The sequence below is a fragment of the Arachis hypogaea genome, chromosome 2, assembly GCF_003086295.3.
Source record: "Arachis hypogaea cultivar Tifrunner chromosome 2, arahy.Tifrunner.gnm2.J5K5, whole genome shotgun sequence".
In the NCBI taxonomy this organism is placed as follows: Eukaryota; Viridiplantae; Streptophyta; class Magnoliopsida; order Fabales; family Fabaceae; genus Arachis; species Arachis hypogaea.
Window position 1 is genome coordinate 34,655,170 of NC_092037.1, and position 26,567 is coordinate 34,681,736.

The following is a 26,567-nucleotide window of genomic DNA, read 5'->3' on the forward strand; positions in this document are numbered from 1 at the left end:
TGCAACTTCATACCTATTTGAAACTACTACACTATTCATTTTGTTATCAATTGCTAAATTTAATTTTGATATCAGTGTAAAACAGTTTTGTACTTACATCCAATTATATAACCCGATATCAGCAAAAATAATACTTTTCACATTAACCATGTAAATGATCATTCAAAAAAACAAAAAATGAACAACTGTATAAAATGTTTACACTGTCAATGCATCAAAATTAAACTCATCACTTGCTATAACTTGTAGTAGAAACACGGCTGTTTTGAAAATTAACAGGTTGCATAAATTAACATATTGCATGGAAAATGGCTCTAAAAGTTAAAAACACTAAAATTTAGCAAGAGCATATCTGCCATTAAGGGCATAAATACATGCATAGCTCATTGAGGAGTTACCACTAAATTAACTCAGATATGGAGGCTGCTATTGTTTGATCTCAAACGTAAGCCAAAATTAAAAAATATATTCCTACCCTAGATGTAAAAGATGCATTTTGATTCTTGCTGATATCATCTTAGTAAGTACATACAACAATATACGCCAACTCATGCATCTAGTTCTCATAACCCCTTACCAGTTACCACACACCATCGAGTTCAGGAGAGCTCAACTATCCTTGCTCGTTTTTTGGAATTATGATTTCCCTTTCGTTTTTCATCATCAAGAGATGAAGGCTTTCTACCATCATTTCCAGCATCACCACTTCTGATTCCATCATCCTCGTTATCATCTTCAGTACTGCTTTCATCTGAATCTGTGTCTGTGTCTTTGCCATCAGTGGCCAATGAAATCGCAGGCTGACAACTAGAAATTGTTGATTCAGTAGGAGCCACAGCCTCAGGCATATTAAGATCCGCAACACCAAGCATCAAATCCTTAAAAAGAAAAAGATTGAGCAAAAAAACCAATGCATTAATCAACTATTTATAGGTCAGTAGCACGAATCATACATAGAAGATATGACACGGATTGAACAATGAATTACCATTTCAATAACTTTGGATTCATTTCCAGTGAGCTCTTCAATATTGTAACTCTCAGGATGATCCTACAAATTTTCAAAACAAAGCAACAAGAAAATAGATAGGAGAACAAAGGGAGAAAATTGTTGTGAAACGATAAAAATATGGCTTCAATCAGAACTCAAATTTGATTCGTCGCATCAAGTTCCAGCCGCTTATTTGCTTCTGACATCACTCCAAAGAAATCTTTAACCTTCCCTAAAACTGCATCAATACAAAATTAAAAAAAGGTCATGTTAGGTTAAAAATATTGCAGCTCAATTTTGTGATTCCATCTTAGGGCTATGCTCTACTCAAAGTACTAGTTCAGTGATTACAACTATAATATTCACTTGTACTAAGTATTAATGATGAGCAGATAATTTATACGCTTTTTGGCATTATTTTTAGGTAGTTTTTAGTAGGATCTAGCTACTTTTAGGGATATTTTTATTATTTTTTATGCAAAATTCATATTTCTAGACTTTACTATGAGTCTGTGTATTTTTCTATGATTTCAGGTATTTTCTGGCTTAAATTAAGGGACCTGAGCAAAAATCTGATAGGAGGCTGACAAAGGACTGCTGATGCTGTTGGATTCTGACCTCCCTGCACTCGAAATAAATTTTCTGGAGCTAAAAAACTCCAAATGGCACGATCTTAACTGCGTTGGAAAATAGACATCCGGGGCTTTCCAGCAATATATGATAGTTCATACTTTGTTTGAGTTTAGATGACTCAAACTGGCGTTCAACGCCAGTTCCATGCTGCATTCTGGAGTAAAACGCCAGAAACACGTCACAAACCAGAGTTACACGCCAAAAACACGTTACAACTTGACGTTTAACCCCAGGAGAAGCCTCTTCACGTGTAAATCTCAAGCTCAGTCCAAGCACACACCAAAGTGGGCCCCGAAAAGTGGATTTCTGCACTTAGACTTATTTTTGTAAACCCTAGTAACTAGTTTAGTATAAATAGAACTTTTTACTATTGTACTGGGGTCTTTTTCCCTATTTTCGAATTCATATGCCATTTACAGGGGCTGGCCATTCAGCCATGCCTGGACCATCACTTATGTATTTTCAACGGTGGAGTTTCTACACACCATAGATTAAGGGTGTGGAGCTTTGCTGTTCCTCGAGTATTAATGCAATTACTACTATTTTCTATTCAATTCAGCTTATTCTTGTTCTAAGATATTCGCTGCACTTCAACATGATGAATGTGATGATCCGTGACACTCATCATCATTCTCACCTATGAACGCGTGACTGACAACCACTTCCGTTCTACCTTAGAACGAGCGTGTATCTCTTGGATTCCTTAATCAGAATCTTCGTGGTATAAGCTAGAATCCATTGGCAGCATTCTTGAGAATCCAGAAAGTCAAACCTTGTCTGTGGTATTCCGAGTAGGATTCAGGGATTGAGTGAATGTGACGAGTTTCAAACCCGCGATTGTTGGGCGTAGTGACAGACGCAAAAGAATCACTGGATTATATTCCGACATGATCGAGAACCGACAGATGATTAGCCATGCTGTGATAGAGCATTTGGACCATTTTCACTGAGAGGATGGGAAGTAGCCATTGACAACGGTGATGCCCTACATACAGCTTGCCATGGAAAGGAGTAAGAATGATTGAATGAAAGTGGTAGAAAAACAGGGATTCAGAAGGAACACAGCATCTCCATACACTTATCTGAAATTCCCACCAATGAATTACATAAGTATCTCTATCTTTACTTTATGCTTTATTTATTCTTATTTGAAAAACCATTATAACCATTTGAATCCGCCTAACTGAGATTTACAAGATGACCATAGCTTGCTTCATACCAACAATCTCTGTGGGATCGACCCTTACTCACGTAAGGTATTACTTGGACGACCTAGTGCACTTGCTAGTTAGTTGTGCGAAGTTGTGACAAAGTGTGATTCACGTTTGAGAGCTCCAAGTCTATTGGCGCCATTGTTGATGATCACAATTTACGCGCACCAAGTTTTTGGCGCCATTGCCGTGGATTGTTCGAGTTTGGACAACTGACGGTTCATCTTGTTGCTCAGATTAGGTAATTTTCTTTTCACAAATTTTTCAAAAATCTTTCAAAAAATGTTTTCTTTATTTTCATTTTTCAAAAATATAATTTTTGAAAAAAACCAAAAAAAGAAAAAAATTAATAAAATCATAAAATCAAAAAAATATTTTGTGTTTCTTGTTTGAGTCTAGAGTCAAATTTTAAGTTAGGTGTCAATTGCATGTTTTTAAAATTTATGCATTCTTTTTTCAAAAATTCATGCATGTGTTCTTCATGATCTTCAAGTTGTTCTTGATAAGTTTTCTTGTTTGATCTTTAAACTTTCTTGTTTTGTGTCTTTTGTTGTTTTTCATATGCATTCTTGCATTCATAGTGTTTAAACATGAAAAATTTCTAAGTTCGGTGTCTTGCATGTTTTTCTTTTCTTGAAATTTTTTTAAAAATAAGTCTTGATGTTCATCTTGATCTTCAAAGTGTTCTTGGTGTTCATCTTGACATTCATAGTGTTCTTGCATGCATCATGTGTTTTGATTCATAATTTTCATGTTGTGAGTCATTTTTGTTGTTTTTCTCTCTTCTCATTAAAAATTCAAAAATAAAAAAATATCTTTTCCTTTTTTTTCTCATAAATTTCGAAAATTTGAGTTGACTTAGTAAAAAATTTTTAAAACTTAGCTATTTCTTATAAGTCAAGTCAGATTTTCAATTTTTAAAATCCTATCTTTTTAAAACCTTTTCAAAAATCAAATATTTTTCATTTTTCTTTTATGACTTTTGAAAATTTAAAAAAATATTTTTCAAAATATTTTTCTTATCTTTATTTCATAATTTTCGAAAACTTTACTAACAATTAATGTGATTGATTCAAAAATTTGAAGTTTGTTACTTTCTTGTTAAGAAAGGTTCAATCTTTAAATTCTAGAATCATATCTTTTAGTTTCTTGTTAATCAAGTAATCAATTTTAATTTTAAAAATCAAATCTTTTTCAATCATATCTTTTTAAATCATAGCTTTTTCAAAATCAATTTCAAAATCTTTTCTAACTTCTTATCTTTTCAAAATTGATTTTCAAATCTTTTTCAACTAACTAATTGACTTTCTGTTTGTTTCTTATCTTTTTCAGAATCACCTAACTACTTTTCTCTTTCTAATTTTCAAAAATGCCTCCCTCTTTTTCAAAATTCTTTTAATTAACTAATTGTTTCATATTTTAATTTTAATTTTATTTCTTCTCTTAATTTTCGAAAATCACTAACCTGTTTTCAAAAATAATTTTCGAAAACTCCTCTCTCATATTCTTCTATTTATTTATTTATCTACTAACACCTCTCTTCTACTCAAAAATTTGAACCCACTCTTCCCCCCTATGTTTGGATTTTTACCTTTTTCTCCTTTTATTCTCTTATTCTTCTACTCACATAAAGGAATCTCGATACTGTGACATAGAGGATTCTTCTTCTTTCTCTGTTCTCTTTTTTTTTAATATGATCAGGAGCAGGGACAAGAACTTTCTTGTTGAAGCAGATCCGGAACCTGAAAGGACTTTGAAGAATAAGCTAAGAGAAGCTAAAGCACAACAATCCAGAGAAAACCTTACAGAGAATCTCGAAAAAGAAAGAGACATGGCCGAACCCAATAACAATGGTGGAGGCGCAAGGAGGATGCTTGGTGATTATACTACACCTACTTCCAATTTTTATGGAAGAAGCATCTCAATCCCTGCCATTGGAGCAAACAATTTTGAGCTGAAGCCTCAACTAGTTGCTCTAATGCAACAGAACTGCAAGTTTCATGGACTTCCATCAGAAGATCCCTATCAGTTTTTAACTGAATTCTTGCATATTTGTGATACTGTTAAGACTAATGGAGTAGATCCTGAAGTCTACAGGCTCATGCTTTTCCCCTTTGTTGTAAGAGGCAGAGCTAGAACATGGTTGGACTCACAACCTAAAGATAGCCTGGACTCTTAGGATAAGCTGGTCACGGCCTTCTTGGCCAAGTTATTTCCTCCTCAAAAGCTGAGCAAGCTTAGAGTGGATGTTCAGACTTTCAAGCAAAAAGATGGTGAATCCCTCTATGAAGCTTGGGAAAGATACAAGCAGTTAACCAAAAAGTGTCCTTCTAGCATGCTTTCAGAGTAGACCATTTTAGATATATTCTATGATGGTCTATCTGAGCTTTCTAAGATGTCACTGGACCATTCTATAGGTGGATCCATTCACCTAAAGAAAACATCTGCAGAAGCTCAAGAACTCATTGACATGGTTGCAAATAACCAATTCATGTACATCTCTGAGAGGAATCCTGTAAGTAATGGGACGCCTTAGAAGATGGGAGTTCTTGAAATTGATGCTCTGAATGTCATATTGGCTCAGAACAAAATATTGACTCAGTAAGTCAACATGATTTCTCAGAGTCTGAATGGATGGCAAAATGCATCCAACAGTACTAAAGAAGCATCTTTTGAAGAAGAAGCTTATAATCCTGAGAACCCTGCAATGGCAGAGGTGAATTACATGGGTGAAGCTGATGGAAACACCTATAATTCCTCATGGAGAAATCATCCAAATTTCTCATGGAAGGATCAACAGAAGCCTCAACAAGGCTTTAATAATGGTGGAAGAAACAGGTTTAGCAATAGTAAGCCTTTTCCATCATCTTCTCAGCAACAGACAGAGAATTCTGAGCAGAGCCCCTTTAGCTTCGCAAACATAGTCTCTGATCTATCTAAGGCCACTTTAAGTTTCATGAGTGAAACAAGGTCCTCCATTAGAAATTTGGAGGCACAAGTGGGCCAGTTGAGTAAGAAAATCACTGAAACCCCTCCTAGTACTCTCCCAAGCAATACAGGAGAGAATCTAAAAAGAGAGTGCAAGGCCATTGACATAATCACAATGGCCAAATCCAAAGGGGAGGAGAAGGACGTGAATCCCAGTGAAGAAGACCTCCTGGGATGTCCTCTGAACAAAAAGGAGTTCGAAACTAAGGAACCTAAGGAATCTGAGGCTCACCTAGAGACCATAGAGATTCCATTAAACCTCCTTTTACCATTCATGAGCTCTGAGAACTATTCTTCCTCTGAAGAGGATGAAGATGTAACTGAAGAGCAAGATGCTCAATATCTAGGAGCCATCATGAAGCTAAATGCCAAGTTGTTTGGTAATGAGACTTGGGAAGGTGAACCTCCCTTGCTCATTAGTGAACTAGATACATGGGTTCAGCAAACTCTACCTCAAAAGAAACAAGATCCTGGTAAATTCTTGATATCCTGTACCATAGGCACCATGACCTTTAAGAAGGCTCTGTGTGACCTGGAGTCAGGTATAAATCTTATGCCACTTTCTGTAATGGAGAAACTGGGGATCTTTGAGGTACAAGCTGCAAGAATCTCATTAGAGATGGCAGACAAGTCAATAAAACAAGCTTATGGATTGGTAGAGGACATGTTGGTAAAGGTTAAAGGCCTTTACATCCCTGCTGATTTCATAATCTTAGACACTGGGAAGGATGAGAATGAATCCATCATTCTTAGAAGACCCTTTCTAGCCACAGAGGAGAGTTAGTCCTTCAATTGAATGGGGACTACCTTGTGTTTAAAGCTCAATGTTATCCTTCTGTAAACATGGAAAAGAGGCACGATAAGCTTCTCTCAATACAGAGTCAAACAAATCCCCCACAATCAAACTCTAAGTTTGGTGTTGGGAGGCCATAACCAAACTCTAAGTTCGGTGTTGAACCCCCACATTCAAACTCTAAATTTGATGTTGGGAGGTCCCAACAATGCTCTGATGATCTGTGAAGCTCCATGAGAGCTCACTGTCAAGCTATTGACATTAAAGAAGTGCTTATTGGGAGGCAACCCAATTTTTATTTATCTATATTTCTATTGTTCTTTTATGTTTTATTAGGTTTATGATTATGTGGAGTCATAAAACAATTGCAAAAATTAAAAACAGAATCAAAAACAGCAGAAGAAAAAGCACACCCTGGAGGGAGAGCGTACTGGCATTTAAACGCCAGTAAGGAGCATCTGGCTGGCATTCAACGCTAGAACAGAGCATGGAGCTAGCGTTAAACGCCAAAAACAAGCAGTAGTCTAGCATTTAAATGCCAGGATTACACCCTGAGGAGAGCTTGCGTTAAATGCCAGAAACAAGCATGGAAGTGGCGTTTAACGCCAGAAACATGCTGCAGATTGGCGTTGAACACCCAAAACAAGCATGGAAGTGGCGTTTAACGCCAGAAACATGCTACAGTCTGGCGTTAAACGCCAGGATTGCATACAGAGGGCATTTTACACGCCTAAAGGGTGCAGGGATGAGAAATCCTTGACACCTCAGGATTTGTGAACCCCACAGGATCACCTCAGGATCTGTGGACCCCACAGGATCCCCACCTACCTTCTCCCTCTCTTTCACACCTTTTCATAACACTCTTCCCCAAAAACCCCACCTACCTTCAAATTCAAAATCTCTTTCCCACCCAAACCCACCCTAAATAACCGAACCCCATTCCCTCTCCCTCTACTATATAAACCCCTCCATCCTTCTCCATTTTCACCCAACACTACCCTCTCTTCTCCTCCTTGGCTGAAACCCATACCTCTCTCCCTCCCCTCCATATCTTCTTCTTCTTCTTCTATTCTTTCTTCTTTTGCTCGAGGGCAAGCAACATTCTAAGTTTGGTGTGGTAAAAGCATAGATTTTTTGTTTTTCTATAACCATTTATAGCACCTAAGGCCGGAGAAACCTCTAGAAGAGGAAAGGGAAGACAAAAGCTTCCACCTCCAGTCATGGGAGATAGAGAGATTCGTCTTAAAAGCCCATCAAGACCACTTCTATGAAGTTGTGGCCAAGAAGAAGGTGATCTCTGAGGTTCCTTTCATGCTCAAGAAAAATGAGTATCCGGAGATCCGACATGAGATCCAAAGAAGAGGTTGGGAAGTTCTTACCAACCCCATTCAATAAGTCAGAATCTTAATGGTTCAAGAGTTCTATGCCAATGCATGGATCACTAGGAACCATGATTAAAGCATAAACCCAAACCCAAAGAATTGGCTTACAATGGTTCGGGGAAAATGCTTAGATTTCAGTCCGAAAAATGTAAGGTTGGCGTTCAACTTGCCTATGATGCAAGAAGATGCACGCCCCTACACTAGAAGGGTCAACTTTGATCAAAGGTTGGACCAAGTCCTCATGGACATATGTGTGGAAGGAGCTCAATGGAAAAGAGACTCAAAAGGCAAGCTGGTTCAATTGAGAAGACTGGACCTTAAGCCTATGGCTAGAGGATGGTTGGAGTTCATCCAACGCTCCATCATCCTCACTAGCAACCGATCCGAAGTAACTGTGGATCAGGCCATCATGATCCATAGCATCATGATTGGAGAGGAAGTATAAGTTCATGAAGTCATCTCTCTAGAACTCTACAAAGTAGCCAAAAAGCCCTCCACCTTGGCAATGCTAGCTTTTCCTCATCTCATTTGCCATCTATGCTACTTAGCTGGAGTTGTCATAAAAGGAGACATCTTCATTGAAGAGGACAAGCCCATCACTAAGAAGAGGATGGAGCAAACAAGAGAGCCTATTCATGGATCTCAAGAGACTCATGAGGAAGCTCATCATCAAGAATTCCCTGAGATGCCTCAAGGGATGCATTTTCCTCCAAACAACTATTGGGAACAACTTAACACTTCTCTAGAAGGATTGAGTCATGACATGAACCAATTAAGGGTGGAACACCAAGAGCACTCCATCATTCTCAATGAGATTAGAGAAGATCAAAGAGATATGAGGGAGGAGCAACAAAGGCAAGGAAGAGACATAGAGGAGCTCAAGGACACCATTGGTCCTTCAAGAAGAAGGCGCCACCATCACTAAGGTGGGCTCATTCCTTAACTTCCTTGTTCTTATCTCTCTGTTTTTTGGTTTTTATACTCTATGTTTATCTATGTTTGAGTCTTTACTACATGATCATTAATGTCTAGTGTCTATGTCTTAAGGCTATGAATAATTCCATAAATCCTTCACCTTTCTTAAATGAAAAATGTTTTTTACAAAAGAACAAGAAGTACATGAGTTTCGAATTCATCCTTGAATTTAGTTTAATTATATTAATGTGGTGACAATACTTTTTATTTTCTGAATGAATGCTTGAACATTGCATATTTTTTATCTTGTTGTTTATGAATGTTAAAATTGTTGGCTCTTGAAAGAATGATGAAGAAGAAAAATGTTATTGATGATCTGAAAAATCATAAAATTGATTCTTGAAGCAAGAAAAAGCAATGAAAAAGAAAAAGCTTGCGAAAAAAATGGCGAGAAAAAAAATTTATAAAAGAAAAAAGAAAAAGCAAAAGCCAATAGCCCTTAAAACCAAAAGGCAAGGGTAAAAAGGATCCAAGGCGTTGAGCATCAATGGATAGGAGGGCCCAAGGAAATAAAATCCAGGCCTAAGCGGCTAAATCAAGCTGTCCCTAACCATGTGCTTGTGGCATGCAGGTCCAAGGGAAAAGCTTGAGACTGAGTGGTCAAGAGTGTACTTAAGAGCTCTGGACACTTCTAACTGGGGACTTTAGCAAAGCTGAGTCACAATCTGAAAAGGTTCACCCAGTCATGTGTCTGTGGCATTTATGTATCCGGTGGTAATACTGGAAAACAAAGTGCTTAGGGCCACGGCCAAGACTCATAAAAGTAGCTGTGTTCAAGAATCAACATACTTAACTAGGAGAATCAATAACACTATCTGAACTCTGAGTCCCTATAGATGTCAATCATTCTAAACCTCAAAGGATAAAGTGAGATGCCAAAACTGTTCAGAAGCAAAAAGCTACAAGTCCCGCTCATCTAATTAGAACTAATATTCATTGATATTTTGAGATTTATAGTATATTCTCTTCTTTTTATCCTATTTGATTTTCAGTTGCTTGGGGACAAGCAACAATTTAAGTTTGGTGTTGTGATGAGCGGATAATTTATACGCTTTTTGGTATTGTTTTTAGGTAGTTTTTAGTAGGATCTAACTACTTTTAGGGATGTTTTTATTAGTTTTTATGCAAAATTCACATTTCTGGACTTTACTATGAGTTTGTATTTTTCTGTGATTTCAGGTATTTTCTGGCTGAAATTGAGGGACCTGAACAAAAATCTGATAGGAGGCTGACAAAGGACTGCTTATGTTGTTGGATTCTGACCTCCCTGCACTTGAAATAGATTTTCTGGAGCTACAAAAATCCAAATGGCGTGCTATCAACTGCGTTGGAAAGTAGACATCCAGGACTTTCCAGCAATATATGATAGTCTATACTTTGTAACTCTCAGAATGATCCTCCAAATTTTCAAAACAAAGCAACAAGAAAATAGATAGGAGAACAAATGGAGAAAATGGTTGTGAAACAATAAAAATATGGCTTCAATTAGAACTCAAATTTGAACCTTCGCATCAAGTTCAGCCGCTTATTTGCTTCTGACATCACTCCTAAGAAATCTTTAACCTTCCCTAAAACTGCATCAATACAAAATTTAAAAAAGGTCATGTTAGGTTAAAAATATTGCAGCTCAATTTTGTGTTTCCATCTTAGGGCTATGCTCTACTCAAAGTACTAGTTTAGTGATTACAACTATAATATTCACTTATACTAAGTATTAACTAGGTAGTTTTATTTGAACACCAAAGTCTGCAGAGAAATATTGTGAAAAAGAAAATCATTATCATGTATATCAACAAAAAAAGCATTCAGTTATCTTCTACTGATAACATCAACAACTACTTAATTAAGAACAAGGGACTAACCCCATACTAAAAATGTAGAACAGTAAAACAACAAAACATGTGAACAAGCAGAGAAAATCCAATCAAGAAAATCCCACAGACCAATGAAATAGATTTTGCCATCAAATATTTAGGTTCTTATTTTATTGCCATCACTACAAATATAAGATCACAAATTTTGATTTCCAAGCCTAAACTAGTTCGCTTCTAAGTTATAACAATAGCTTGGAATATGCAGACAATCCTTTTGGCATTGCACTTGAAAGTGCCAACTAAGAACACAAATAAAAATAAATTAAGAATAAGACCACATCAAAGTCAGACACTGATACGAAAGGAAGGACAAACAAAAAGATAAACACTGAAATCGAATAAAAAGATAAATTGAAATTAAAATAGAAAACAGCAGAATAGGTTGAAATTGAATACAAAGGGAATTACGCTACTTTTTATCCAATTTTTTGATGCAACAACAAAAGGATTCTCTCAACTTAACTTGTCAACACTATAATTTGAGAATTGAATCGAAGGGAATCACTCAATCATCTATCCAATTTTCCGATGCAACAAGAGAGTGATTCACTCGACCTCACGTGTCGATGTCATGGTTTCAAAATAAAAAAGTGGTTTTTCACACCTCTAATTTCTCAATGACGACTACAATAGTTTAGGAAATATTTACAACCTCATATTAGGTTAAAATAAAGAAAACCCTATGTCCACTGACATAAAACACAATCTACTAACTAAATAAATAAAATTAAAGTACATGAAATTATATTAAACACTCTAATATTTAAAAAATATAAACTAATAACTACTAATTAATACTTAAACTATTCATGACACAAACTTTTGAAGCACGTATCAAACACACTTATGGGCAACAACTCTGGCACTAGCAGAGAATAACTATATCCCTATTGAGATCCAAGTCCAACTACAATGCTCATTAACTTATTCACAATTATAAAGTATCATGATTCATCTCACTAGCAGGCAATGTAATTGGGGGTTATGAATGCCAGATGCATTAGCATGATTGTAAAACTTATAAAAGCATATCATATCATATTGAGTCCAATTAAGAAATTTGAATGAATAATAAAATAGGCTGAGATACTAAAAGCAAACAAGAGTAATGTGTTGAAATATGAAGAGAGATATCATTGTTAGATAGTGGTTAGTAATTTGGACGGTGCATTTATGGAGAGTAGTTGAGAAGGTACTCTAGATTTATCACTCTCCTCTCTATATATGTTGGCCTTTTCCCTTGTAACGATACATAACAATTCACACAATCAGTAATAATGTCTCTTTTTTGTCTAATTACTCTAATATTTCCAGCTGAGTAACCATGAATCTTAATATAACATCAAAGACATGGCATCCTCCTTGAAAACTGTTGTGGCGCTGCTGTCGTCCACCATTGTCAAATCTGACCAAAGACCACACCCTTGGCATCCAGCAATGCCCAACCTCTCCAACCTTGTCAACAGTGTTGCTCTTCGACAAGCTATGTGTTGCCACATTCAACATATCTCTGACAAACAAGTCACCGACTTCACTTCCACTAGTGCCTGAGGGCACATCAACTACTCTATTCTGCTGCCAACTCCTGCAGCTACTGACACCTTAATGCTCACCTCTTTGTGCTATCTTTGCATATGTGTTTATCACCTTGATCAAGCCGCTAGTCCACTACAGTATCACACTTGATTTATCCCAAATGGGTGCCATGACTATTTGAGTATTGATCTCCTGCTTCTAATAGTGCAAGTCTGACCCCTTTGTTGTCTGTTTAACCTCCTCCAGCATTTCCTTATTCTGACTTTTGGTATCTAATCGTCTTGGCACAATGGTTGCATTTGTTTATAGGCACAGAACATTGAATATACAGAGATACAAATTATGTTTGATAGATAAAACATAGACAGAGACAATGCGTGTAGGGACACTAAATTAGTGTATTTTGCATCCTTTCTGTCAAGGACACAGAAACACTAACAAGAGACAATTTATTTTTCATTTTTTCTTTCAATATTTCTACCAAATTTTCAAAATTATGTTTTTCGTCATATTTTTCTTCCTAAATTTTGTATGGAAGAAATAAGAGTAAATTAGACTTTTATATTTTGTTCTAGTTTATCACCAAACAAAATACAAGAATATTAATCTTTGTGTCTCTATCTATTGTGTCTTGTTCTCAATGTTCTGTCTTATCTTGTTTTGTTCTCAGAACCAAACACAGCCAAAGTGATGAATATTGGGTTGTATTTTCCTTCCAACCTCACATTGTGAACCATACCAACGGTAATATTTGTCGTTCACAATCTTTGCCAGTTATATGCTATTTATGGCCTCTTTGAAAGATGATGACTGCTCAACCAAGTCGCTTTCCTAGGTTCTTTACCTCCTTACTGGCCCAAGCAGTTCTGGATAGTCCCAGCAAGTCACCAACAGTCCCAGCTACCCCTTGCACAACTCCAGAAGTCGCAACAGGCCCCTACACATCTTCAGCAGTTCTTGCTGGCCTTGACATGTTTCCGGCAGATACAGATGGCCTTTCTTTAATCTTCATATTATATTTCCACAAGTATTATTGTAAAAAGCTTAGAGCTTAGTAACTTTAGCTTGAGGGTGAGTCTTAGAGAAGTAGTTTATCCTAAATATCTCATAATATCAAATAATATCTTCTATAGGTTATTTATGTTCTAAGCTTGATAAATATTATCTATATGCTCAAGCTTGTGGGGAAGTGATGAAAGGAAAAGGAGAGGGCGAGAGTCAAAACGGAGAAAATGTGAGGATAAGAGTTCGTTAGTTCACAGCTGCCAAATAAACATGATGATAGAGCAAAGTATAAATTTCAGATCAATTAACACAATTAGTAATAATCTTTCTCTCATTTGTCCAGTTACTCTAATATTTCCAGCTGAATAACCAGGAATAACATAATCAAATTCAAAATCTAGAAAAGATAAAGCATTCACAATTTCAGAATAGTTTCATCTGATTCCATACTGCACAATGTTTCAAAAGAAAATTTCTTCAGGTAGAATATGGACTAATCTCAACTATTAATGAAAAGGTCGCATAGATCTACCGATCATTCACTTTTACTCAATTATATGATTTACTAACAATGAGAGATAACTATTATCAAATTATTAAACAATTAAAATTACCAATAATCAAATATTTCATTGAGATCTTTAATTATTTCTACCTTTAATAATAATAGTACTACTAGTTAAAACCCAACATGAATAATTAAATACTTAAATAAATAAATACGACAAGAATAATAACAGCCAAGTGTTATTAAACAAAAATGAACTTAATTATTAGCATATGTCCTACTTCCACCATAAATAAATAAATAAAATTTAAAAATATAAGAACTTGAGATGAATTTGAAACAGTACGTTGGTGATGAGCGGATATTTTGTACGCTTTTTGGGGGTAATTTCATGTAGATTTTAGCATGTTTTAGTTAGTTTTTAGTAAAATAATATTAGTTTTTAGGTAAAAATCATATTTCTGGACTTTACTATGAGTTTGTGTGTTTTTCTGTGATTTCAGGTATTTTCTGACTGAAATTGAAGGAGCTGAGCAAAAATCTGACTTAGGCTGAAAAAGGACTGCTGATGCTGTTGGATCCTGACCTCCCTGCACTCGAAATGGATTTTCTGGAGCTACAGGAGTCCAATTGGCGCGCTCTCAACGGCGTTGGAAAGTAGACATCCAGGGCTTTCCAGCAATATATAATAGTTCATACTTTGAGCGAGGATAGACGACGTAACTTGGCGTTAAACGCCAAGTTCATGCTGCTGTCTGGAGTTAAACGCCAGAAAAACGTCAGTATCCGGAGTTGAACGCCCAAAACACGTCATAACCTGAAGTTTGACGCCAAGAAAGGCCTTTGCACGTGGAAAGCTTTAGTCTCAGCCCCAGCACACACCAAGTGGGCCCCAGAAGTGGATTTCTGCACCAACTATCCTAGTTTATTCATTTTCTGTAACCCTAGGTTATTAGTTTACTATTTAAACAACTTTTACAGACATTTCTTGTACCTCATGACATTTTCAGATCTGAATTATACACTTTGTGACGGCATGAGTCTCTAAACTCCATTGTTGGGGGTGAGGAGCTCTGCAGCGTCTCGATGATTTAATACAATTCCTTTGTTTTCCATTCAAACACGCTTGTTCTTATCTAAGATGTTTATTCGCGCTTAACTGTGGAGAAGGTGATGATCCGTGACACTCATCACCTTCCTCAACCCATGAACGTGTGCCTGACAACCACCTCCGTTCTATATCAGATTGAATGAATATCTCTTAGATTCCCCAACAGAATCTTCGTGGTATAAGCCGGATTGATGGCGGCATTCATGAGAATCCGGAAAGTCTAAACCTTGTCTGTGGTATTCCGAGTAGGATTCCGGGATTGAATGACTGTGACGTGCTTCAAACTTTAACCTGCTGGGCGTTGGTGACAGACGCAAAAGAGTGATTCTATTTCAGTAGGAGCGGGAACCAACCGGTGATTAGCCGTACTGTGACAGAGTGCGTGAGCATAGTTTTCACTGCGAGGATGGGAAGTAGCCACTGACAACGGTGACACCCTACATAGAGCTTGCCATGGAAGGAACTTGCGTGTGAGAAGAGGATTTCAAGGAAGAGTTGAAGTCAGAGGACAAAGCATCTCCAAAACTCCAACATATTCCCCAGTGCTGCAAATCAAAGTAACATTGTTCCCTCTTTTATCAAATCCAGTAATTTCACTTTTAATCCAAATAACCTTGTTAACATCCTAACTAAGATTAATAAAATAAATATTGATTGCTTCAAACCAATAATCTCTGTGGATTCGACCCTTACTCACGTAAGGTATTACTTGGACGACCCAGTACACTTGCTGGTTAGTTGAACGGAATTGTGCAAGTAATCAGTTAGTTAAATTAGTTCTCCTTGGCACATGCCAAGGAGCCATTAATTAAGGATCACAATTTCGTCCACCAAGTTTTTGGCGCCGTTGCCGGGGATTATTGAGTTTGGACAATTGAAGGTTTATTTTATTTCTTAGATTAGGAATAATTTATTTTTATTTTTATTCTTAATTTTCGTGAGTTTTAGTGTCTTGTTCTAAGTTTGGTGTCAATTGCATGTCTCATATTTTTCTTTAAAATTTTCGACTTGTGTCTTTGTTCTTCATTGATTTTCAAGTTGTTCTTGTTTATTTTTCTTGTTTGATCTTGAGTTTTTCTTGTTCTGTATCTTTTCTTGTTTTTCTTTCACTAATCCAAAGCTTTAGTCTTTCAAAAAGAATATACCTGCCCAGAACAATTGTTACCTTTTCTGCCCATTTGGCTAGAATAGAAGGGTCATATTCTTGACAAGGGAGCACCAATACTTTTAAAAATCTTTTTCAAAAATAATTTTTCTTGATTTAATCTTGTGCCAAACTCCAAGTTTGGTGTTTTATTATTAATTTTTATAATTTTCGAAAATTTTCTTAAAGTTTTCTAAAAATTTTAAGTTTGGTGTTCTTTCTTTTGTTCTTGGTGTTCTTGTGAATCTTCAAGGTGTTCTTGAGTTTTTCTTGTGTCTTGATCTTAAAATTTTTAAGTTTGGTGTTCCTTGGTGTTTTCCCTCCAAAAATTTTCGAAAATAAGGAGCATTAGATCTAAAAATTTTAAGTCTTGTGTCTTTTGCATGTTTTTCTCTTTTATCATAAAATTCAAAATTCAAAAAAATTTTATATTCTCCAACTACTTTTTCGAATTTTTTTTAATTTTTAGATTTTAATTTCATTTTTCTTTCGAAAAAAAAAATATTTTTAACTTCTTTTTATTTATTCCATTTTTATTTATTCCATTACTATAAATTCTCAACTTGTATTCAATAATGGAAGCAAGTAGGAATGAGCAGTCCAAGAGGACTTTGGGGTCATATGCTAACCCCACTAATGCTTCATATGGGAGTAGTATCTGTATACCTTCCATTGGAGTTAGTAGCTTTGAGCTGAATCCTCAGCTCATTATCATGGTGCAGCAAAACTGCCAGTACTCTGGTCTTCCACATGAAGAACCTACAGAATTTCTGGCACAATTTCTGCAAATTGCTGATACAGTACATGATAAGGAAGTGGATCAGGATGTCTACAGATTACTACTGTTTCCATTTGCTGTAAAAGATCAAGCTAAGAGGTGGTTAAACAACCAACCTAAGAACAGCATAAAAACATGGAAACAGCTGTCAGAAAAATTCCTGAATCACTATTTCCCTCCCAAACGGATGACACAGCTAAGGCTAAGCATCCAAGGCTTCAAACAAGGAGATAATGAATCCCTTTATGATGCATGGGAGAGATACAGAGAGTTGCTAAGAAAATGCCCCTCTGAAATGTTTTTCGGAATGGGTGCAATTAGACATCTTCTACTATGGGCTTACAGAAAAAGCTCAGATTTCTCTAGACCACTCAGCTGGTGGATCTATACATATGAGAAAAACAATTGAAGAGGCTCAAGAGCTTATTGATACAGTTGCCAGAAATCAACATCTGTACTTAAGCAATGAATCTTTCATGAAAGAAGAAGCTAAAACAGTAACTGCAGAACTCAGTCCAGTGGATCAGGCTAATGAATTCAATCAGCAATTGGACTTTCTAACTCAACAGCTAGCCGAATTCAAGGAAATATTACAGGAAACAAGAATGGCTAACAGGAACATGGAAGTACAATTAAAGCAGACAGAAAAACAACTATCAAGACAAATGACAGAAGAATGTCAAGCAGTTCAATTAAGAAGTGGGAAAACATTAAATACCTCACTTCAAAGCAGCAGGAAACCAAGAAATGAACAAGTGGATACTCAAAATCCTCCTGAAGACAGTCCGAGCCCAGAAAGGGACAAAGTTGGCGTTCAAACGCCAGTAACAAACAAGGAAGGGGCGTCTAACGCCACTCCAGCTCCCACCACTGGCATTCAAATACCAGTGGGGAATCAGTCACATACAAGTGCTGATAACAACCCTTCTAAAAAGGCTTCCCAACCCACTTCTGTAGGTAATAAACCTGCAGCAACTAAGGTTGAGGAATACAAAGCCAAAATGCCTTATCCTCAAAAACTCCGCCAAGCGGAACAGGATAAGCAATTTGCCCGCTTTGCAGACTACCTCAGGACTCTTGAAATAAAGATTCCGTTTGCAGAAGCACTTGAGCAAATACCCTCTTATGCTAAGTTCATGAAAGAGATCTTAAGTCATAAGAAGGATTGGAGGGAAACTGAAAAAGTTTACCTCACTGAAGAATACAGTGCAGTCATTCTGAAAAGCTTACCTGAGAAGCTTAAAGATCCTGGGAGCTTTATGATACCATGCACATTAGAGGGCACTTGCACCAAGCAAGCTTTATGTGATCTTGGAGCAAGTATCAACATAATGCCTGCATCTACTATCAAAAAGCTTGGTTTAACGGAAGAAATCAAACCAACCAGGATATGTCTTCAACTTGCTGATGGCTCCATTAAATACCCATCAGGCGTGATTGAGGACATGATAGTCAAGGTTGGGCCATTTGCCTTCCCTACTGACTTTGTGGTGCTGGAAATGGAGGAGCACAAGAGTGCAACTCTCATTCTAGGAAGACCTTTCCTAGCAACTGGCCGAACCCTCATTGATGTCCAAAAAGGGGAAGTAACCTTGAGAGTCAATGAGGAAGAGTTCAAGCTGAATGTTGTTAAAGCCATGCAACATCAAGACACCCCAAATGACTGCATGAGTGTTGATATAATTGACTCTCTGGTAAGAGAGGTCAATATGGCTGAGAGTCTCGGATCAGAGCTAGAGGAATTTAGACTCAATGCTTTCGAAAATGCAAAGATTTACAAAGAGAAAGCGAAAAGATGGCATGATAAGAAATTGTCATCCAGAGTCTTTGAGCCGGGGCAAAAAGTTCTGCTATTCAATTCTAGGCTCAAATTATTCCCTGGGGAATTAAAATCCCGGTGGAGAGATCCATATGTCATTACAAACGTATCACCATATGGATACATAGAGCTTCAGGATAATGACTCTAACAAAAAGTTCATTGTTAATGGACAAAGAGTCAAACATTATCTTGAAGGCAATTTTGAGCAAGAATGCTCAAAACTGAGACTTGATTAAAACTCAGTCCAGCTAATGACATTAAAGAAGCGCTTGCTGGGAGGCAACCCAGCCAATCATAAAATTTAATTTTATTCGTATTAATTAATTAATTATTTCTTTACAGGTTTGAGTCCAAGTATCTTCAAAAGGTGAAATAACAATTGGTTGAAGTCACAGAGTTACAGGGAAATTTGGAAGCTCACTGGCATGAAAAAGCCAGTAAGAAATACTTTGGGCGTTAAACGCCCAAAAGAAGCTCCCACTGGGCGTTTAACGCCAGTAAGGGTAGCCATCTGGGCGTTAAACGCCAGAAAGGAGCATCTTCTGGGCGTTAAACGCCAGAAAGATGCACCTTCTGGGCGTTTAACGCCAGTTTGCTAGCATCCTGGGCGTTTAACGCCAGGATGGTGGGGAGGAGGTAAAATTCATTTTTCTTTACAATTTTTCTAAATTTTTAAGTTTCAATTCATGATTTCTTGCATAAACATGTTTCAAAATGTCATCCTTCAAAATCAAATTGGTTTTCTAAGAACCCTAATTTCTAAAATCCCTTTTTCAAAAACATCAAATGTATCTTAATTCATAAACACAAATCTTTTTCTAATCCAATTCTTTTTCAAATATTTTTAATTTCTTCTCATATTTTTTTAAACTCATCTTATCTTTATTTGACAATGCCTTTCCTTCTACTCCTCTCCTTTCCTTTCTTTTGCTTGAGGACAAGCAAACCTCTAAGTTTGGTGTGATTTGCCATGATCACTGAGCTAAAACTCATTAAGACCATGGCACCTAAGAGAACAGGAAGAGCAAGGATGTGAACTTAAGGGAGCTGAAGCGTCAGAAATTAATTCTTGAAGGCACCCCACAGACTAGAGGAACATCCACTTCCCAAAATACAGGTTGTTAAGTTCTAATTCCAGCTTTAACTCTGTGATAGTATTATTATAGAAATTGACCTTAGAAGATATTTAGTAGTAATTAGGATGTCTATTTTGATTTTATTTCCAATTAAGTTATAATTTATTTTTCTCATCATCATTAGACATGAATAAAGTAGTAGATTTTCTTTTAGAATAAAGAAGTAATTTATATTTTTCGAGTTCTTAATAAATAAAATTTATAATTAACTATATGTGGTGGCAATACTTTCTGTTCTCTGAATGAATGCTTGAACAGTGCATAAGATGTACTTTGAATTTGATGAATATTGGCTCCTGAAAGGATGAGGAACACAAAAAATATTGTTGATGATCTGAAAAATCATGAAATTGATTCTTGAAGCAAGAAAAAGCAGTTCAAAAAAAAAATAAAAAAAAATAACACAATATTCACAAGCCATGAACACCAGCCAAGAGTAAAAAGGATCCAAGGCTTTGAGCATCAATGGATAGGAGGGCCCAAGGAAATAAAAATCCAGGCCTAAGCGGCTAAGCCAAGCTGTCCCTAACCATGTGCTTGTGTCATGAAGGTCCAAGTGAAAAGCTTGAGACTGAATGGTTAAAGTCGTGATCCAAAGCAAAAGAGTGTGCTTAAGAGCTCTGGACACCACTGACTGGGGACTCTAGCAAAGCTGAGTCATAATCTGAAAAGGTTCACCCAGTTATGTGTCTGTGGCATTTATGTATCCGGTGGTAATACTGGAAGACAAAGTGCTTAGGGCCACAGCCAAGACTCATAAAATGACTGTGTTCAAGAATCAACATACTACAATAGGAGAGTCAACAATACTATCTGAATTCTGAGTTCCTAAGGATGCCAATCATTCTGAAAATTTAAAGATACAGGGAGATGCCAAAACTATTCAGAGACAAAAAGCTACAAGCCCCGCTCATCTAATAAGAATCTGAGCCTCATTTAGAACTCGAGAATATTACTATTTCTTTATTTCTGTTAGAACCTATTTTATTCATCTAGTTGCTTGAGGACAAGCAACAGTTTAAGTTTGGTGTTGTGATGAGCGGATATTTTGTACGCTTTTTGGGGGTAATTTCATGTAGATTTTAGCATGTTTTAGTTAGTTTTTAGTAAAATAATATTAGTTTTTAGGCAAAAATCATATTTCTGGACTTTACTATGAGTTTGTGTGTTTTTCTGTGATTTCAGGTATTTTCTGACTGAAATTGAAGGAGCTGAGCAAAAATCTGACTTAGGCTGAAAAAGGACTGCTGATGCTGTTGGATCCTGACCTCCCTGCACTCGAAATGGATTTTCTGGAGCTACCGGAGTCCAATTGGCACGCTCTCAACGGCGTTGGAAAGTAGACATCCAGGGCTTTCCAGCAATATATAATAGTCCATACTTTGAGCGAGGATAGACGACGTACCTTGGCGTTAAACGCCAAGTTCATGCTGCTGTCTGGAGTTAAACGCCAGAAAAACGTCAGTATCCGGAGTTGAACGCCCAAAACACGTCATAACCTGAAGTTTGACGCCAAGAAAGGCCTTTGCACGTGGAAAGCTTTAGTCTCAGCCCCAGCACACACCAAGTGGGCCCCAGAAGTGGATTTCTGCACCAACTATCCTAGTTTATTCATTTTCTGTAACCCTATGTTATTAGTTTACTATTTAAACAACTTTTACAGACATTTCTTGTACCTCATGACATTTTCAGATCTGAATTATACACTTTGTGACGGCATGAGTCTCTAAACTCCATTGTTGGGGGTGAGGAGCTCTGCAGCGTCTCGATGATTTAATACAATTCCTTTGTTTTCCATTCAAACACGCTTGTTCTTATCTAAGATGTTTATTCGCGCTTAACTGTGGAGAAGGTGATGATCCGTGACACTCATCACCTTCCTCAACCCATGAACGTGTGCCTGACAACCACCTCCGTTCTATATCAGATTGAATGAATATCTCTTAGATTCCCCAACAGAATCTTCGTGGTATAAGCCGGATTGATGGCGGCATTCATGAGAATCCGGAAAGTCTAAACCTTGTCTGTGGTATTCCGAGTAAGATTCCGGGATTGAATGACTGTGACGTGCTTCAAACTTTAACCTGCTGGGCGTTGGTGACAGACGCAAAAGAGTGATTCTATTCCAGTAGGAGCGGGAACCAACCGGTGATTAGCCGTACTGTGACAGAGTGCGTGAGCATAGTTTTCACTGCGAGGATGGGAAGTAGCCACTGACAACGGTGACACCCTACATAGAGCTTGCCATGGAAGGAACTTGCGTGTGAGAAGAGGATTTCAAGGAAGAGTTGAAGTCAGAGGACAAAGCATCTCCAAAACTCCAACATATTCCCCAGTGCTGCAAATCAAAGTAACATTGTTCCCTCTTTTATCAAATCCAGTAATTTCACTTTTAATCCAAATAACCTTGTTAACATCCTAACTAAGATTAATAAAATAAATATTGATTGCTTCAAACCAATAATCTCTGTGGATTCGACCCTTACTCACGTAAGGTATTACTTGGACGACCCAGTACACTTGCTGGTCAGTTGAACGGAATTGTGCAAGTAATCAGTTAGTTAAATTAGTTCTCCTTGGCACATGCCAAGGAGCCATTAATTAAGGATCACAATTTCGTCCACCAGTTGGCTTTTGGGAATAGGAGAAGTAAGAGGAGTGCCATTAGGGGGAAGCATCTTAGCTTGAGTGCATTGTTCTCTTTTGCCGTTACAAACAAGAAGTGTGGATTCTGCATAAAAGTGAAAAAAATAAAAAAAATCAAACTTCAACAATAAGTTATCGGGTGCACGAAAATTACACTCACACTATGTAATTCCGCACAACTAACCAGCAAGTGCACTGGGTCGTCCAAGTAATACCTTACGTGAGTAAGGGTCGAATCCCACGGAGACTATTGGCTTGAAGCAAGCTATGGTTATCTTATTATTCTTTTGTTGGCAACGCACTGGGACCGTGACGGACTGATGGCGATAGAGAGAGGCACGGCAAGTCGGCAAGACGCGGAGGCTCAGAGGAAGAGGCAAGGCCACAAACCGAGGGGTGAGAGGTGATGTCGAAGGACAGTGGAGACGAGGCAGTGGCGCGAGGAGGTCTGAGAGGCGAAGCAGAGATACAGAGTGAGTGTGAGTGGATGAGAGAATAAGGTTGCGAGAACTGAACCGGTCAAGTGACAGGTTCAACGGTTTGTCCAACACTGGCGGCAGCGACACGGGTAAGCGGGAAGAGACGCTTGCAGCAGCCAAAGGGGGGAGAGATGGGAGCAGCGACGCAAGAGATGAATGGCGTAGGAGATGTGGAGAACAGAGAAATAATGCCGGCGGTGGTGCCTCTGCTGGAGTTGGAAGAGAGAAAAGGGGAAGGAAGGGGAGAAGAGGGAGGCGACGGCAGTGGGGGTTAATGATTTAGGGTGATTTTTAACCTTTAAACATGTAAGCTTGAAAAGACACTTAAAAAATTTGATATGGAAGTAGGATGAGTGTTAAATTTTATCGTGATAATTTTTTGTAATTTTTTAAATTATGGAAGGCATATAAATCGGTTTTAACTCTCAGGATGATCCTACAAATTTTCAAAACAAAGCAACAAGATAATAGATAGGAGAACAAAGGGAGAAAATGGTTGTGAAACAATAAAAATATGGCTTCAATCAGAACTCAAATTTGAACCTTCGCATCAAGTTCCAGCCGCTTATTTGCTTCTGACATCACTCCTAAGAAATCTTTAACCTTCCCTAAAACTGCATCAATACAAAATTAAAAAAAATGTCATGTTAGGTTAAAAATATTGCAGCTCAATTTTGTGATTCCATCTTAGGGCTATGCTCTACTCAAAGTACTAGTTTAGTGATTACAACTATAATATTCACTTGTACTAAGTATTAACTAGGTAGTTTCATTTGAACACCAAAGTCTCCAGTGAAATATTGTGAAAAAGAAAATCATTATCATGTATATCAACAATAAAAGCATTCAGTTATCTTCTATTGATAACATCAACAGCTACTTAATTAAGAACAAGGGACTAACCCTATACTAAAAATGTAGAACAGTAAAACAACAAAACATGTGAACAAGTAGAGAAAATCTAATCAAGAAAATCCTACAGACCAATGAAACAGATTCACAAATTTTGATTTCCCAACCTAAACTAGTTTGCTTCTAAGTTATAACAATAGCTTGGAATATGCAGACAATTCTTTTGGCATTGCACTTGAAAGCGCTAACTAAGAACACAAATCAAAATAAATTAAGAATAAGACCATATCAAAGTCAGACACTGATACGAAATGAAGGATAAACAAAAAGATAAACATTGAAATTGAATAAAAAGATAAATTGAAATTAAAATAGAAAACAACGGAATATGTTGAAATTAAATACAAAGGGAATTATGCTACTTTTTATCCAATTTTTTGATGCAACAACAAAAGGATTCTCTCAACTTAACTTGTCAACACTATAATTTGAGAATTGAATAGAAGGGAATCACTCAATCTTCTATGCAATTTTCTGATGCAACAAGAGAGTGACTCACTCGACCTCAATTGTCCATGTCATGGTTTCAAAATCAAAAAGTGGTTTTTCACACCTCCAATTTCTCAACGACGACTACAATAGTTTAGGAAATTTTTACAACCTCATATTAGGTTAAAATAAAGAAAACCCTATGCCCACTAACATAAAACACAATCTACTAACTAAATAAATAAAATTAAAGTACATGAAATTATATTAAACACTCTAATATTTAAAAAATATAAACTAATAACTACTAAATAATACTTAAACTATTCGTGACACAAACTTTTGAAGCACGTATCAGACACACTTATGGGCAACAACTCTGGCACTAACAGAGAACAACTGTTCATACCCTGGGTCGAGCTATCCGACCTGGGATGATTGAAGATAAAGCGACCGACCTCTTTAGGTCAGACTATCCGACCTCTTCTCAGAAAGCTTGGCCAAATCGACAAGAGAGCCCAGTAAAGGGCCCAAATGGAGGAACACGACCCAAATCCTAAGGCGGCCTAAGCCTATAGAGATAAGGGCGGTTCCGCTGAAGACACGCTGACCTCAACCCTAAAGATAAAGATAAGATAAGATAACTAACTTATCTTATCCAACAAAGGTCACGTCTCAACACTATAAATACACTGGAGCACCCAGGTATAATTCATACTCTGATTCTACTTAATACCTGCTTAATACCCTTGCTAACTTAAGCATCGGAGTCCCTTGCAGGTACCCCCACTCTCCGGGGACGAAGGATCAGCACCACCAACAAGTCGGACACAACAGCTCCGACCAGTACAGAAGATCTCGTCCGAGATCGACCTACAGTTTTAGGTAACCCACGGAACATTGGCGCCGTTGCTGGGGATCTGGAAGTCATCCCATTAACATGGCGGATGACCACGACAACTGATGACAAGTCATCATATACCTATTTTTCTATGCTTTTTCATACAAGAAATTGATGATTAGTGCTTAAATATTGCATTCTTGTGTACTTAATTGGAAGATTTCCTTGATCTTTTAATTTTATAAATCTTGTAGGAAATAAGAAGAAAAAGAAGCAAAGAAGCACAAAAAAAGGAGAAAAAAAGAGCTTTGGGGTACATTTTGAAGTTGGGTACACTTTGGAGCTTTAGGCCACGCTTTTAAAAGCGTGGCCCATGACCAAATCAAGAAAGGAAGCAGCCAGCACGCACACGATCCTGCCCTTGCCAAGGGCAGGGCAGAATCGTGATGCAAAGTGTGGTTGGAAGCAAGAATTTTCGCTAAGTTAAAATCTGGCCGCACACAGCATGACCATGCCTACTTCAAAGGGCTATAACTTGAGCTACAGACGTCCAATTGGTGTGCTTCCAGTTGCGTTGGAAAGCTGACATTCAGAGCTTTCCAACGATATATAGCAATCCACATTTGGCGCACAATTGAGGCAGGAACGAAAGGCATCTTTAAGGGCCATGAGAAAGCAAGAAACTAGGCCTTACTTTGGTGCCAAGAAAGCCAAGGAAATTAAGTAGCGTGTGTTTCGGCCATGGTTCGAACTTGGGACATCAAAGTGAAAACACTGCCCTGCCCTCCGCGAGGGCAGGGCAGCATTTGGGTTGGTGCACAAATCTGGCGCACCACACACAAATTTGGCGCACCAATTCTCTCCTGGCAGCACCAGCGTGCATCGCAACTCAATCCTGGCAGCACCACATTTTTCTGCCCTGCCCTCTGCGAGGGCAGGGCAGCATCCTATGCACCAAGCTCAATTCTGGCGCACCAATTTTCAATTCTGGCGCACCAATTCCTGATTCTGGCAGCACCAAGGAATTTCTGGCGCACCAACTTTTCCTGCCCTGCCCTTGGCGCGGGCAGGGCAGCATCTCACTCACCAAGGCCGCACCAGCTTGCACCACGGACGCACCACCATGCACCAATTTTCTGCCCTGCCCTCCACAAGGGCAGGGCAGCCTCCTGGGAGCAACATGGGCCAAAATCAACCAAAATTCAAATTAATTCAATTCTTCAACAAATTGAATCAAGGCCAACCAAACCCATTTCTCCTCAAATCCAAAGCAAGCAAAGCCCACTCAACATGACTCAAAGGCACATGAATCAATTGAATTAGGATTTTTATTTTTAATTTGTTTTAATTTCATTTTCATTTTTCACTTTGTAA

The 26,567-nt window shown here is 37.6% G+C and overlaps 1 protein-coding gene and 1 non-coding gene across 2 annotated transcripts in view; both read right to left on the minus strand.

Annotated features, from left to right (window-relative positions):
* Positions 1 to 336: 336 nt before the first annotated feature.
* The window catches only part of LOC112742666 (uncharacterized), a 41,582-nt gene continuing 15,351 nt past the window's right edge, over positions 337 to 26,567 (minus strand). Inside the window, exons 2-4 of the mRNA XM_072211272.1 lie at positions 23,555 to 23,625; positions 989 to 1,051; positions 337 to 878 (exon numbers count right to left, since the gene is read on the minus strand). Coding sequence (XP_072067373.1) covers positions 600 to 878; positions 989 to 1,051; positions 23,555 to 23,593 — 381 coding nt within the window. The 5' untranslated portion in view covers positions 23,594 to 23,625 and the 3' untranslated portion in view covers positions 337 to 599. The remainder of the gene's footprint in view (positions 879 to 988; positions 1,052 to 23,554; positions 23,626 to 26,567) is intronic.
* LOC112765376 (small nucleolar RNA R71) lies at positions 5,069 to 5,172 on the minus strand. The gene has a single exon (XR_003183704.1). It is a non-coding gene; the product is annotated as a small nucleolar RNA R71 (small nucleolar RNA).